The 13,188-nt window shown below is 60.5% G+C and overlaps 2 protein-coding genes across 6 annotated transcripts; one reads left to right on the top strand and one right to left on the bottom strand.

Annotated features, from left to right (window-relative positions):
- Positions 1 to 429: 429 nt before the first annotated feature.
- On the top strand, positions 430 to 2,802 carry PAXX (PAXX non-homologous end joining factor). Of its 5 annotated transcripts, XM_066366646.1 has the most exons (7): positions 867 to 1,354; positions 1,438 to 1,498; positions 1,764 to 1,813; positions 1,895 to 2,085; positions 2,166 to 2,234; positions 2,416 to 2,500; positions 2,605 to 2,802. In XM_066366646.1, the coding sequence occupies exons 1-7, from the start codon at positions 1,218 to 1,220 to the stop codon at positions 2,642 to 2,644; spliced, it is 633 nt and encodes a 210-aa protein (XP_066222743.1). In that variant the 5' UTR covers positions 867 to 1,217; the 3' UTR covers positions 2,645 to 2,802. The 5 variants fall into 5 exon arrangements, with proteins under 5 accessions (XP_066222742.1, XP_066222739.1, XP_066222740.1 ...); XM_066366645.1 differs by having other exon boundaries at positions 430 to 1,354; positions 1,895 to 2,234; XM_066366642.1 differs by having other exon boundaries at positions 430 to 1,354; positions 1,895 to 2,500.
- A 682-nt stretch (positions 2,803 to 3,484) lies between these two features.
- Positions 3,485 to 5,501, bottom strand: CLIC3 (chloride intracellular channel 3). The gene is made up of 6 exons (XM_066366647.1): positions 5,425 to 5,501; positions 4,476 to 4,585; positions 4,273 to 4,398; positions 4,019 to 4,125; positions 3,751 to 3,926; positions 3,485 to 3,659 (listed from the first exon to the last, which is right to left on the bottom strand). The coding sequence occupies exons 1-6, from the start codon at positions 5,458 to 5,460 to the stop codon at positions 3,501 to 3,503; spliced, it is 714 nt and encodes a 237-aa protein (XP_066222744.1). The 5' UTR covers positions 5,461 to 5,501; the 3' UTR covers positions 3,485 to 3,500.
- Positions 5,502 to 13,188: the final 7,687 nt, after the last annotated feature.

Here is a 13,188-nt window from a genome sequence, read left to right as displayed (position 1 = left end):
TAGACAGGGACAGACAGGCAGGAACAAAGAGATGAGAAGCATCAATCATCAGTTTTTTGTTGCGACACCTTAGTTGTTCATTGATTGCTATCTCATATGTGCCTTGACTGTGTGCCTTCAGCAGACTGAGTGACCCCTGCTCAAGCCAGTGACCTTGGGTCCAAGCTGGTGAGCTTTGCTCAAACCAGATGAGCCCGTGCTCAAGCTGGCGACCTCGGGGTCTCGAACCTGGGTCCTCTGCATCCCAGTTCGCCTCTCTATCCACTGCACCACTGCCTGGTCAGGCAAGAGTTTCATGTTTTGTTTGTTTATTTGCCCATCCCATTAGATCTCACAAGGCGGTCAGAGGCTTTGCCTGTTGGTCAAGGTGCATTCAAGGCCCAAGACGCAGGCACAGAGAGGAATGGATGAGCGAAGGAAGCTTTTTGCCATGGCTACCATATTTTATTCACTTCTGCATTTTGACTCATGTTCAGCATGAGGAAGCTTTGCGTTTGTGTCTAAAGACAACGTGAGAAATATCTTAGCAAGTGCACCAGACTGAGTGTAGAGGCCAGGGGAAGGTCGCTGGGACCAGCAAGGGGTGAAGCGGCACAGGACTGGACCTATGGCTCTGTGAGCGGATGGCGGGCGCGCAGTGAAGTAAGGCCTTAAGAAGGCCTCTCGGAGGGCGCGAGGGCTCGAACCCGAATCGCGCTGCACCCTAGGACCCACGATCCACGCACCAAGCTCCGCCCCCAGCGACGCAGGCCCCACCCCATAATCTAACACCGCCCCTAGTCCTCGCCCTAAGGCTAAGCACCGCCCACAACCCATGATCCACGCCCCCAGAGACGTAGACCCCACCCCGTAGTCTAACCCCGCCCCTAGTTTTCACCCTATGGCTAAGCACCGCCCACAACCCATGATCCACGCCTCAGAGACGTAGACCCCACCCCGTAATCTAACCCCGCCCCTAGTCCTCGCCCTATGGCTAAGCACCGCCCACAGGGCACCGCCCCTCTCCCTGATCTCTACTAGAGGGGCTCTGTCAGCCCCGGGCGGGTCTAAAGTCTTCTAAGTCCCGCCCCTGCGCAAGCCCCGTAGCGCTCCGCCAACACCAGGCCCCGCCCACCAACACAGGCCCCGCCCCCAGTTCCGGCAGCTACCCGCGCAGGCGCCCTGGCCTGGAGCCGCGGCCGCTCTATCCCGGTTCCTGCGTTGGCAGAAATAGCACCATGGTTCCGCCGCCGCCGGCGCCGCCGCTCTCGCCGCCTCTCTGCACGTTGCCGCCGGGCCCCGGACCCCCGCGTTACGTGTGCTACTGCGAGGAGGAGGGAATTGGAGCCGAGGGCCAAGGCGGCTTCAGCCTCCAGTGAGTGGCGGGGTCCGCGGGCCGCTGGGGGGCGCGGGCCGCTCTGCCACCAGCGGTGCCACCTGACAGCCCCTCCCCCACAGTGTGACGGACGCCGTGGAGCTTTGGAGCACCTGCCTCACGCCGGACAGCCTGGCGGCCCTCGTAGGTAACGGGGCTTGTAGGTGCGCCTGGCCGCGCCCCCCTGCACCCCATACCTGCAGTGCTGACCGCTCGTGGGGTTGAGGGGAGCGGCCTGGGATTCCTCGGAAGGTTCTGGGCATACATCCTCAGGCGCCTCGTACCTGTAGTCCTAAGATTATTGGCTTGGTGGTCCTGGGTGGCTGGCTCTGGGTCGGGCAAGTGTGGGGTGTCGCCAGTGGTTCTAGGGTCTTAAGCAAATGGTGACTAGCCCCTGTGCCCTGCATAGAGAGCCCGTTTCGGCCTGAGTGCGACGGAGGACATCACTCCCTGGTTCAGGTGAGCCCTGACTGGGTAGGAAGGGCAGGCGGGTGGGGAGCGGGTGGGTCTGGCCACCGCACTCAGCCTCCGTTTTCTCAGGGCAGCCTTCAAGCAGCAAGCTGTGGCTTTCACTCCGCAGGGGGATGGAGCGTCTCTGACCCTGTCTGGGGGGCTCTCGGCCCCGGACTTTGAGCTTTCCAAAGTGTCAGGCCCAGAAGCAGCTTCCAGGCTGCAGGCGCTGACGCTCAGCCTAGCGGAGCGCGTGTGCAGCTTGGAGCGGCGGCTGGCAGGTAGAGTCGGGGGACGGGGCACCCTGCGGCCTCGCTGGGGCCCCCCTGCCTTTGCCTCCATTCCTGGCTTTCCCCCTCAGCTGCAGAGGAGGCAGCTGCCAGCCCCAGGAAGAGCCCTCGGCAAGCGGGGCTTCAGTCCTTCTTACCAGGTAATGCCTCTCGCCTATGACCTGAGTTGGGGCTGTGCTCAGTCCTCTGTGGCTCAGTTTCCTCAGAACAAGCCCCAGGCTCCCGAGAGAGGCTCTGTGTGGAGGGGGTGGGGTGTTTGTGGCCCTGGATCCTACTGGATTCAGGTGGTCCCTTCACCCACCCCAATCCTGCTTTCCTTAGACCCAGATCCTCAGAGAGGCTGCCCGGGACCTGGAGTCAGGAGGCGGTGTCCTGGAGAGTCCCTCATCAACCCTGGCTTCAAAAGGTGACCACCCCCACCTCCACCCCCACCCCGTGTGCCCAGGGTCCAGCCTTGGACCCTGCCCCTCTCTCTACACCCCTGTAATGTCACCCCCTCTTCTCTCCCAGTAAGAAACCAGCCAGTGGTGTAGACTTTGATGACCTCTGACCGTGCAGCCAAAGTGTGATCCTGCCAGGAATTTGCCTGTGAGAGGAGGGGCAGTCCCTGAGACCCCACACCATCCACCTGACCGTCCAGCTGCCTGGTGGGAACAAAGTTGATTCTGGAGCCCCTTCCCTATCAAATAAACAGCTTCCTCAGGTGGAGGTCATGGCCAGGCTCTCGCTTCTGGGGGCCGGCTACTCCCCCCCCCCCCATGATCTGGGCGTGGGGCCACAGGATGTAAACAGATGTCTCAGGCTCAGGATCTCGGGTAGGAGCCACTAAGCTCTCCCAGCCGGCCCAGCTGCTGCTGCCTGGCTAGCCCAGAAGCTGAGAGGGCCACGCAAGGCAGGGCCAGGGTTCCTTCCACCCCATGGGGCACGCACCCCTCTTTCAGACCCGCACCCAGCAGGCATGGCCTTGAGTACCCCATACCATGATACCATGCACGTGTCCTGTGGGAGATGGAGTGGGGTGGCCTGCCGCCAGGGGTGGGGCTGAGGAATGTGGGCCACCCCGCCCACTGGCTGGGAGCCCTGAGGTGCCCAGGTTGGGCTGTGCTCACCACCCTCCCTGGCCATCCTGCCACTCCGCCCTGGCCTGACTGGTTTAGGAGCCCAAGCCAGTCCTTGCCATTCCTAATGAAGGGTGGGGATGGGCTGTGCTCCACTCACCAGTCTCTCTACCCCTATCATTCTAGGCTGTTATCTGGAGCTGAGTAGCCCAGAGGGTGGGGACTTGTGGGGGTGGCAAAAATCGCGGGCCCTCTGGTCTTTGGGATGTGTGGACATGCTTACTGGAGCAGAGATGGCTTTATGCGGTTTCAGACAAGCGGACGGAGGTGGCAGCGGAGGCCAGGGTGCTAGCGGGGGTGTACTACAGGGCGATAGGCTGCTAGGATCTCGGAGCTGTGCGGGCACGTGTACTTGAACTCCTTCTCCTGTAGTGCGCTATCCAGGTAGCGGCGGACGCCGCGCAGCTCCGCGGGGATGGGCGCCTGGCGAAAGTACGCGCACACCGTCTGCGGGGCGAGGGGCGCCGACAAGGTCAGGACCTCTCTGAGTGCGCTCCCCGCCTTCCCGCGCCCTCCCATGCGCCTGTCCTGAACTTACGTCCACGATATGAAGCTTGGGAAGCAGGCCGCAGTCCGCCAGTGTGAGCTGGTTGCCGTCCAGGAAGCGGCGGCGCGACTCACGCAGCTGCGGCTCCCGGGCGAGTTCATGCTCCAGGGGCGCTCGCAGGTAGCTGTCCAGCCTGGCGAGGGCGCGCAGCAGCAGCTGGTACAGGGCTGGGGGCATGATGGGGGTGGGGGAGCTCGTTGAGGACCTGACCTGTATCACAACTCCCCCTGCCACCTTCACGGCGTTCCACCCTCCTCACCATCGTCCTGCGCAGGCACCGCGTTTTTGATGAATGCAGAGAACTTGTGAAAGACATCGTTGCCAGCGGTGGTGGACTCCCTGTAGCGAGGCGCCAGGCTGGGGAATCTGGGATGAGGAAGAGTGGGGGAAGGACTCGAATCAGACCCTTGCACTGTCCCTGGCTAGCCCCACAGTGCCCTTCCCGGGCTCTGTCCCGGGGGTGTCCTCCCTGGGTGCCCCATCTTTGCCCCTCCTGCGGTGCTTAGTTCTCACTCGGGAGGCCCCAGCGTCTCCTCCAGAAACTCCTCGATCTGCAGTGTGTCCGTCTTGGTGTCACCGTTGTATAGCAGGATGGGCAGCTGCGAGCCAGGGGCGAAGTCCTTGAGCACCTCTGGGGACCTGTGGGCATGAGGGAGGAGATGTAGTGGCCGCAGGGGCAGAGGCCCAGACAGGGTCCCTCTAGGGCTGGTCCTCACCTGCGCGTGTCCACTGTGGTGAGTGTGAAGGGCACGCCCTTAAGGAGCAAGATCATGAAGAGCCTCTGACAGGAAGGGCAGTTTCCCACACTCTCGCCGTCCTCGCTCGCCTGGGGTGGGTGGGGTTGAGGGGCGTAAGGGCAGGCAGCGGACCCAGGAATTCTGTCACCAGTGGGTGGGACCTGGCCTCCCATGGCCAAGAGACCGGAGCCATGCCAGGTCTCCGGCTCAGCTGGGCACGGCCTCGGCAAGTGGCCTGTGAGGGCTCTTGACTTGGTCCCTGGGAGGCGGGAAGGGCACAGAAGCCTGGAGGATGGGAGCTGGCACAGGGGCAGGAGGGTGACCTGGCCTCTCAGCCCTTATCTAAAGAGCCTGGGTAGACAGGTCCAGGCCCTGAGCTCCAGGCCCCACAGGCTGGTCTCAGGGGTGGGGTGGGCCAAGGGAGCTGTCTTCTGGCTGATTCACACGCCAGCTGGGCACCTGGGCTGCACCACCAGTCGCCCTGCACCCCGAGGGTGAGGAGGGGGCCAGGGCCTGGCAGTCCTGCATAGGGCTCCGCTGATACAGATCTGGGCACCAGTGGGCTGCCTGGCCCAGCCCCTCCCCCTGCCGCATTAAACCCCGAGCTCCACTTGGGCCTCGCCACTGCCTGCCTGGTTGGCACCTCCCTGCTGAGGGACTTTTTCCCAGAAGATCTGGGCTAGGCCCAGGAGCCCAGGGTGGGTGTTGGGACAGGGCCATCCTCACCCCTTTTCGGGAATGGCTCACTGGCCTTTCTCCCCAGAGGCTAACTTCACTTTACTCAGCCCCCCACCCCTGTAGGGCTGCCTGAGCCCACCCCCCCAGACACTGCTGTGGGGACCCACCCTTCAGCCAGCCCCAGAAAGTGGAGCCCCATAGAGCACCCCTTCCCAAAGGCTTCCTCCCCCCAGTGCAGCTGGCCCCGCACCTTGACAAACAGCTGGATCCTGGCGGAGTCGGCCATGGTGGGAGCGGTTGGGCATGGGCGGGGACCTGCGGGGCTCTTTAAGTCTCCTGGGCCCCCGCCCTCCCCGGCCCAGGGCCCGCCCCGGGGAGTCACCTAAGAGGGCAAGTGAGGCTGGCGGGACTGTCCGAGCACAAGGGTGTGATCGTGGCGAAAGCCAGCTGGAGGGGGGCTGGCCACCTGCGGCAGGCTGAGCAAGCTGGGGACCTGAATGACCCGTGGTGGGTGGCACATTGACCTGGGAGGCAGGGAGAGAGGGGACCAGGAGAGGGGGTGTCAGCTCGGGAGGGCAGCCCTGGATCAGATCACCCGCACCATGAACCCCACTGCCCTCCTGGTACGAACATCCTGGTGTCTGTTGGGGCCCCTGGCCCAGAAAGCTGGGAAGTGGGTAGGACAGATGAATATTTTGCCCCAGCCTCAGTTTCCCTATCTGACTATGAGGTCATTACCAGAGAGGTAAGCCCACTTGGAAGGCATGGGTGGGGACAAGATGCCCCTCCCACCAACTGAGCTGTCAGGTAGAGCCCCTCCCCAGGGCGGGGCCCGGAGTCCAGATGTGCCCACGGGAGACAGGCCTGGCTCAGGGGTCCACTCAGCCAACCCCACACCCGTGCCCTTCCCAGCGGCTCAGGGGTCCACTCAGCCAACCCCACCCCCGTGCCCTTCCCAGCGGCTCAGGGGTCCACTCAGCCAACCCCACCCCCGTGCCCTTCCCAGCGGCTCAGGGGTCCACTCAGCCAACCCCACACCCGTGCCCTTCCCAGCGGCTCAGGGGTCCACTCAGCCAACCCCACAGCCGTGCCCTTCCCAGCGGCTCAGGGGTCCACTCAGCCAACCCCACACCCGTGCCCTTCCCAGCGGCTCAGGGGTCCACTCAGCCAACCCCACACCCGTGCCCTTCCCAGCGGCTCAGGGGTCCACTCAGCCAACCCCACAGCCGTGCCCTTCCCAGCGGCTCAGGGGTCCACTCAGCCAACCCCACCCCCGTGCCCTTCCCAGCGGCTCAGGGGTCCACTCAGCCAACCCCACACCCGTGCCCTTCCCAGCGGCTCAGGGGTCCACTCAGCCAACCCCACACCCGTGCCCTTCCCAGCGGCTCAGGGTCCACTCAGCCAACCCCACCCCCGTGCCCTTCCCAGCGGCTCAGGGGTCCACTCAGCCAACCCCACAGCCGTGCCCTTCCCAGCGGCTCAGGGGTCCACTCAGCCAACCCCACACCCGTGCCCTTCCCAGCGGCTCAGGGGTCCACTCAGCCGACCCCACACCCGTGCCCTTCCCAGCGGCTCAGGGGTCCACTCAGCCGACCCCACACCCGTGCCCTTCCCAGCGGCTCAGGGGTCCACTCAGCCGACCCCACACCCGTGCCCTTCCCAGCGGCTCAGGGGTCCACTCAGCCGACCCCACACCCGTGCCCTTCCCAGCGGCTCAGGGGTCCACTCAGCCGACCCCACACCCGTGCCCTTCCCAGCGGCTCAGGGTCCACTCAGCCGACCCCACACCCGTGCCCTTCCCAGCGGCTCAGGGGTCCACTCAGCCGACCCCACGCCCGTGCCCTTCCCAGCGGCTCAGGGGTCCACTCAGCCGACCCCACACCCGTGCCCTTCCCAGCGGCTCAGGGGTCCACTCAGCCAACCCCACACCCGTGCCCTTCCCAGCGGCTCAGGGGTCCACTCAGCCAACCCCACACCCGTGCCCTTCCCAGCGGCTCAGGGGTCCACTCAGCCAACCCCACAGCCGTGCCCTTCCCAGCGGCTCAGGGGTCCACTCAGCCAACCCCACACCCGTGCCCTTCCCAGCGCTCAGGGGTCCACTCAGCCAACCCCACACCCGTGCCCTTCCCAGCGGCTCAGGGGTCCACTCAGCCAACCCCACACCCGTGCCCTTCCCAGCGCTCAGGGGTCCACTCAGCCAACCCCACCCCCGTGCCCTTCCCAGCGCTCAGGGGTCCACTCAGCCAACCCCACACCCGTGCCCTTCCCAGCGGCTCAGGGGTCCACTCAGCCAACCCCACACCCGTGCCCTTCCCAGCGGCTCAGGGGTCCACTCAGCCAACCCCACACCCGTGCCCTTCCCAGCGGCTCAGGGGTCCACTCAGCCAACCCCACACCCGTGCCCTTCCCAGCGGCTCAGGGGTCCACTCAGCCAACCCCACACCCGTGCCCTTCCCAGCGGCTCAGGGCAGGTTTCTTTCTGCCCTTAACATTGAAAAGGAGAAACCAGGAAGGGTTTGTTTTTGTTGTTGTTTTTTTTTTTTCTTTCTTTCAGGAAGGGGTTTTGAAGCCATAACCTCCTGACCCATGGGGTCTGCTCACCCTGACCTCACAGGGGAAGTCTGGGAGCCCACAGGTGTGCACCTACCCACTGCTGAAGGGTGGCTTGCTGCATCTCCACCACTCGCGGTGGTGGTGGGGGCAGCCCCAGGGGAGGGGCCCACAGACGCTCACTGCCACCCAGTGGCGGAAAGCGAGATCTGCCCAGCACGTGGCCTTCCCAGTGCCAAGCAGACCCGATCTGCAGGCCCTTTGCCAGACCCCACACAGGTCAGGGCTCCTGTGAGTCTGGGCCTGATCTGGAATACTGTGGGGTTCAGCGCCCGGCTTCCCTCTGGGCCTCCCCTCCACCTGCTGGGATTTCAAGGGTTCCTCCACAACATGGGGGGGGTGCCCACTCGTTTCCTGCTCCCCCCAGCACAAACCCCTGCCCTGGAGAAGAGCCAAGGCCTCTCCACACTCGCATGCTCATCACATGTCCTTTGTGTGTGTAAAATATCCCCCTACAGCTGTAAGAGATACAGTGAGCTCTAAGCAAGCCTCGTTCACTTCCCGCTTGCTGCAAGAAACAAACCAGAACAAGGTCATGGTTGCGACAGGCTGGCACGGGGTGGTCATATTCTTGGCGATGGCGGGGGACAGTGTGCTTCTGGGGACATGGTGTCAGCAGCCTGGAGAGTCAGCAGGCCTCTGGGAATTAGCCCGGAGGTGTCCTTGTGAATAGGGGAGGGATGCATGCACGGTGTGCACTGGGTGCAGGACTGTTCTTGTGCGTCTCCGTGTCTGAGGGTTAGTGGGGCTGTGGCCTGAACCGTGTGCCCCTCCAAATTCATGTTGAAGTCCCAGCACCTCAGAATGTGACTGTATTTGGAGTTGGGGAGGTCTTTAAAGAAATGATATAAAGGGAAATTTTGGGTCCTGGCCGATTAGCTGCATCAGTTAAGAGTGTCATCCCAAGGCCCTGGCCAGTTGGCTCAGTGGTAGAGCGTCGGCCTGGTGTGCAGGAGTCCCAGGTTCGATTCCCGGCCAGGGCACACAGGAGAAGCGCCCATCTGCTTCTCCACCCCTCCCCCTCTCCTTCCTCTCTGTCTCTCTTCCCCTACCACAGTCAAGGCTCCACTGGAGCAAAGTTGGCCCCGGCACTGAGGACGGCTCCATGGCCTCTGCCTCAGGTGCTAGAATGGCTCTGGTTGCAACAGAGCAATGGCCCCAGATGGGCAGAGCATCGCCCCCTGGTGGGCATGCAGGGTGGATCCCAGTCGGGCACATGCGAGAGTCTGTCTGCTTGCCTCCCCACTTTTCACTTCAGAAAAATACCCCCCAAAAAAGTGTCATCCCAAAACAACAAGGTTGCGGGTTTGCTCCCCGGTCAGGACACACACGGGAAGCAACCAAAACAGGCACGACTGAGTGGAACAGCAAACGCTTCCCTTCCCCTCCCCTCTCTCTCCCTTCCTCACTCTGTCTTTCTAAAAATCAATAGCTTGGTTGGTTGGAGTGTCATTCCGGAGCGCAGAGGTTGCCGGTTCGATTCCCCAGTCAGGGCACACACAGGAGCGGCTCGATGTTCTTGTCTCTCTCCTCTCAAAAAGAGGGGGTGATTTGGACGCAGGCACCCAGGGCAAACACTGCTTGCAGATGGGGACAGAGGTCGGCGTGATGCTTCTACAAGCCAAGGAACCCAGAGATGCCTGAAACCAGCATCAGCTGGGGCAGAGCAGGAAGAGGGCTCCCTCCGTCTCTGGAACCAACCCTGCTGATCCTCGTCTCGGACTCCTGGCCTCCAGGCTGCAAGAGGGTCAACGTCTACTGTTTCAAGCCCTCGGTTTGTGGTTATCTGTCATGGCGGCCTCTGGAACCCAGTGCGCCTGGGAGGATAAACCCCAGCAAGTGGAAAAAGACAAAGTGTTATTGTCTGCCATTCTGAGTCCATGCCTGTGTATACCCGGGGTCCTCAGGCTACGACACAGTTCTGTTCCTACGACCGTGACCTAACCCCAATTTTTAAAAAATATTTTATGAGCAGGAAGCATCAACTCTCATATGTGCTTTGGCCAGGCAAGCCCAGGTGGGTTTTTTTTATATTTTTCCAAAGCTGGAAACGGGGAGGCAGTCAGACTCCGCGTATGCCCGACCGGGATCCACCCGACACGCCCACCAGGGGGTGATGCTCTGCCCATCTGGGGCGTTGCTCTGTCGCAACCAGAGCCATTCTAGTGCCTGAGGCAGAAGCCATGGAGCCATCCTCAGCGCCTGGGCCATCTTTGCTCCAATGGAGCCTTGGCTGCAGGAGGGGAAGAGAGAGACAGAAGGGGAAGAGAGAAACAGAAAGGAAAGAGAGGGGGAGGGGTGGAGAAGCACACTTCTCCTGTGTGCCCAGGCTGGGAATCGAACCCGGGACTTCCGCACGCCAGGCCGACGCTCTACCACTGAACCAACCCAGGGCCAAGCCCAGGGTTTCGAACCGGCGACCTCAGCATTTCCAGGTCGAAGCTTTATCCACTGCGCCACCACAGGTCAGGCTGTAACCCAAATTTTTTTTTTTTTTTGCTAGTTTTTTTTTTTTAATTTTTAATTTTATTTTATTTATTCATTTTTAGAGAGGAGAGAGAGAGATAGAGAGGGAGAGAGGAGGGGGGAGGAGCTGGAAGCATCAACTCCCATATGTGCCTTGACCAGGCAAGCCCAGGGTTTCGAACCGGCGACCTCAGCATTTCCAGGTCGATGCTTTGTCCACTGCGCCACCACAGGTCAGGCTGTAACCCAAATTTTTGATGTAAGTTGAAACACACCCTAGCCTAACACAAACGGAACACTTGCGCTTTCAACATTCCAAAATGGCGGAGCTAAGTGGATTGGGGAACGCCAGCTCCCTCCCTCGCAGGCTGTGCGTAAGCAAACTAGTTCTCCCACACAGTCCATAAATAAGATGCTAACGGGCTAGGCCAAAACACTCATGTCTCAATTTTTCTTTCTTTCTTTTTTTTTTTTTTAGTGAGAGAAAGGGAGGCAGAGAGACAGATTCCCGCGTGCACCCGACCGGGATCCACCCGGCATGCCCACTGGGGGAGGGGTGTGATGCTCTGCCCATCTGGGGCCCTTGCTTCATTGAAACTGGAGCCACTTGCCTGACTAGGCGGTGGCACAGTGGATAGAGCATCGGACTGGGATGCTGAGGACCCAGGTTCGAGACCCCAAGGTCACCAGCTTGAGCGCGGGCTCATCTGGTTTGAGCAAAAGCTCACCAGCTTGGACCCAAGGTCGCTGGCTCCAGCAAGGGGTTACTCAGTCTGCTGAAGGCCTGCGGTCAAGGCACCTATAAGGAAGCAATCAATGAACAACGAAAAACTAATGATTGATGCTTCTCATCTCTCCGTTCCTGTCTATCTGTCCCTGTCTATCCCTCTCTCTGACTCACTCTGTCTCTGTAAAAAAACAGAACAAAAAACAAACAAAAAAGAAACTGGAGCCACTTTTTAGTGCCTGAGGCGGAGGCCATGGAGCCATCCTCAGCACCTGGGCCGACTCTCTAATTGAGCCTTGGCTGCAGGAGGGGAGGAGAAGAGAGAGAGAGAGAGAGAGAGAGAGAGAGAGAAAGAGAGAGAGAGAGAAGCGAGAGGGGGGAGGGGTGGAGATGCAAATGGGTGCTTCTGTGTGTCCTGGCTGGGAATCAAACTTGGGACATCTATATGCTACGCCAATGCTCTACCACTGAGCCAACTGGTCAGAGCCAAGCCCAGGGTCTTGAGCCAGCAACTTCAGTATTCCAGGTCAACACCTCATCCCCTGCACCAGCACAGGTCAGGCCAACAGTCATGAGAAGTAGGTTTGTACTTTTTTTTTTTTGCAAGACAGAGATGAGAAGCATCAATTCTTCCTTGCGGCTTCTGAGTTGTTCAGATTGCTCTCTCATATGTGCCTTGACCGGGGGACTCCAGCAGAGCCAGTGACCCCTTGCTCAAGCCAGCGACCTTGGGCTCATGTATATGATCTGACACTCAAGTCAGCAACCCTGCGCTCAAACTGGAGACTTTGGGGTTTCAAACCTGGGACCTCAGTGTTCCAGATTGACTCTAACCACTGTGCCACCACCAGTCAGACAGTGCTTCTTATCCATTTAACCATTGGCTTTTTTCTACCGATTTTCCATTGTAAACTTTTTACAGAAAGGAGACCAAAAACTCACAGTCACCGATTTTTTTTTTTTTTTCTTTCATTTTTCTGAAGCTGGAAACGGCGAGACAGTCAGACAGACTCCCGCATGCGCCTGACTGGGATCCACCCGGCACGCCCACCAGGGGCGACGCTCTGCCCACCAGGGGGTGATGCTCTGCCCATCCTGGGCGTCGCCATGTTGCGACCAGAGCCACTCTAGCGCCTGAGGCAGAGGCCACAGAGCCATCCCCAGCGCCTGGGCCATCTTTGCTCCAATGGAGCCTTGGCTGCGGGAGGGGAAGAGAGAGACAGAGAGGAAAGCGCGGCGGAGGGGTGGAGAAGCAAATGGGCGCTTCTCCTGTGTGCCCTGGCCGGGAATCGAACCCGGGTCCTCCACACGCTAGGCCGACGCTCTACCGCTGAGCCAACCGGCCAGGGCCCAGTCACCGATCTTGACTGTACCCACGACCTACCTGGGCTATGGGGGCGTCTCCACATCCAGAGAGCTGCCCTGAGCCTCGGCCATAAGGGCTCTTGGCTGCTAGCCCCAGTCTCGTGTTTGTGTTAGAAACCCCAGTCCTGAGACCTCTGTGAGTTCTTCCCAGCGACATTTCAATGGTTCGGTTCCAATAGGATACACAGATTTGTCCAGGGACAGGGAGGGGGCATGCTTGTCTTAGCAGGAATGTATACGGGGACATCCCAGCTCTGCCTGCTGAGAGGGCGGAGAAGCGTGGCCCCCAGAGCGGTAAGCACATCCAGAGCCCAGACTGGGGGTTCCAAACAGGATCCCCTCTGAAAGGAGCCAGAGCTCCTTGGGGAAAGGCTGATTCCAGGTGTGTGTCCTGGGAATTGTAGCAGCTGGTGAGGAAGTGCTACAGAAAACGCCTGGGAGGAGTCAAAGGGACAAGAAGCCACTGCTGGACTCCCACGGGCCCAATCTGGAGCCTTGTGGGCATAAAAAAGATGACAGAATTGTACATTTACACATGGTTGAAACGATATCTTGACTATTGTACCACAATAAAAAATTTGTAAAGGATGTCCGTAAAGAATGAGGACGTGTTTTTAAAACCTACAAGTCCATAGTGGTTCTTTCTAACCCGTTGAAGCATCAAAGCAGGGAGACTGACCATGGCCGACCTCAAGGGGCCAGGCTCGGGGACCCTTTCTTGTGACCACATTGTCTCCAGCCTTCCTCAGTCAGGTCCTGGGAGCCTCCATACAACCTCCAACCTTTGCATGTGCTCCTATCTAGACCTGAGTCTCAGCCTAGAGATCACCTCCTCCTAGAAGCCCT

This window comes from Saccopteryx leptura, chromosome 2, assembly GCF_036850995.1.
Source record: "Saccopteryx leptura isolate mSacLep1 chromosome 2, mSacLep1_pri_phased_curated, whole genome shotgun sequence".
In the NCBI taxonomy this organism is placed as follows: Eukaryota; Metazoa; Chordata; class Mammalia; order Chiroptera; family Emballonuridae; genus Saccopteryx; species Saccopteryx leptura.
This window is presented reverse-complemented; position numbering and strand designations above follow the sequence as displayed.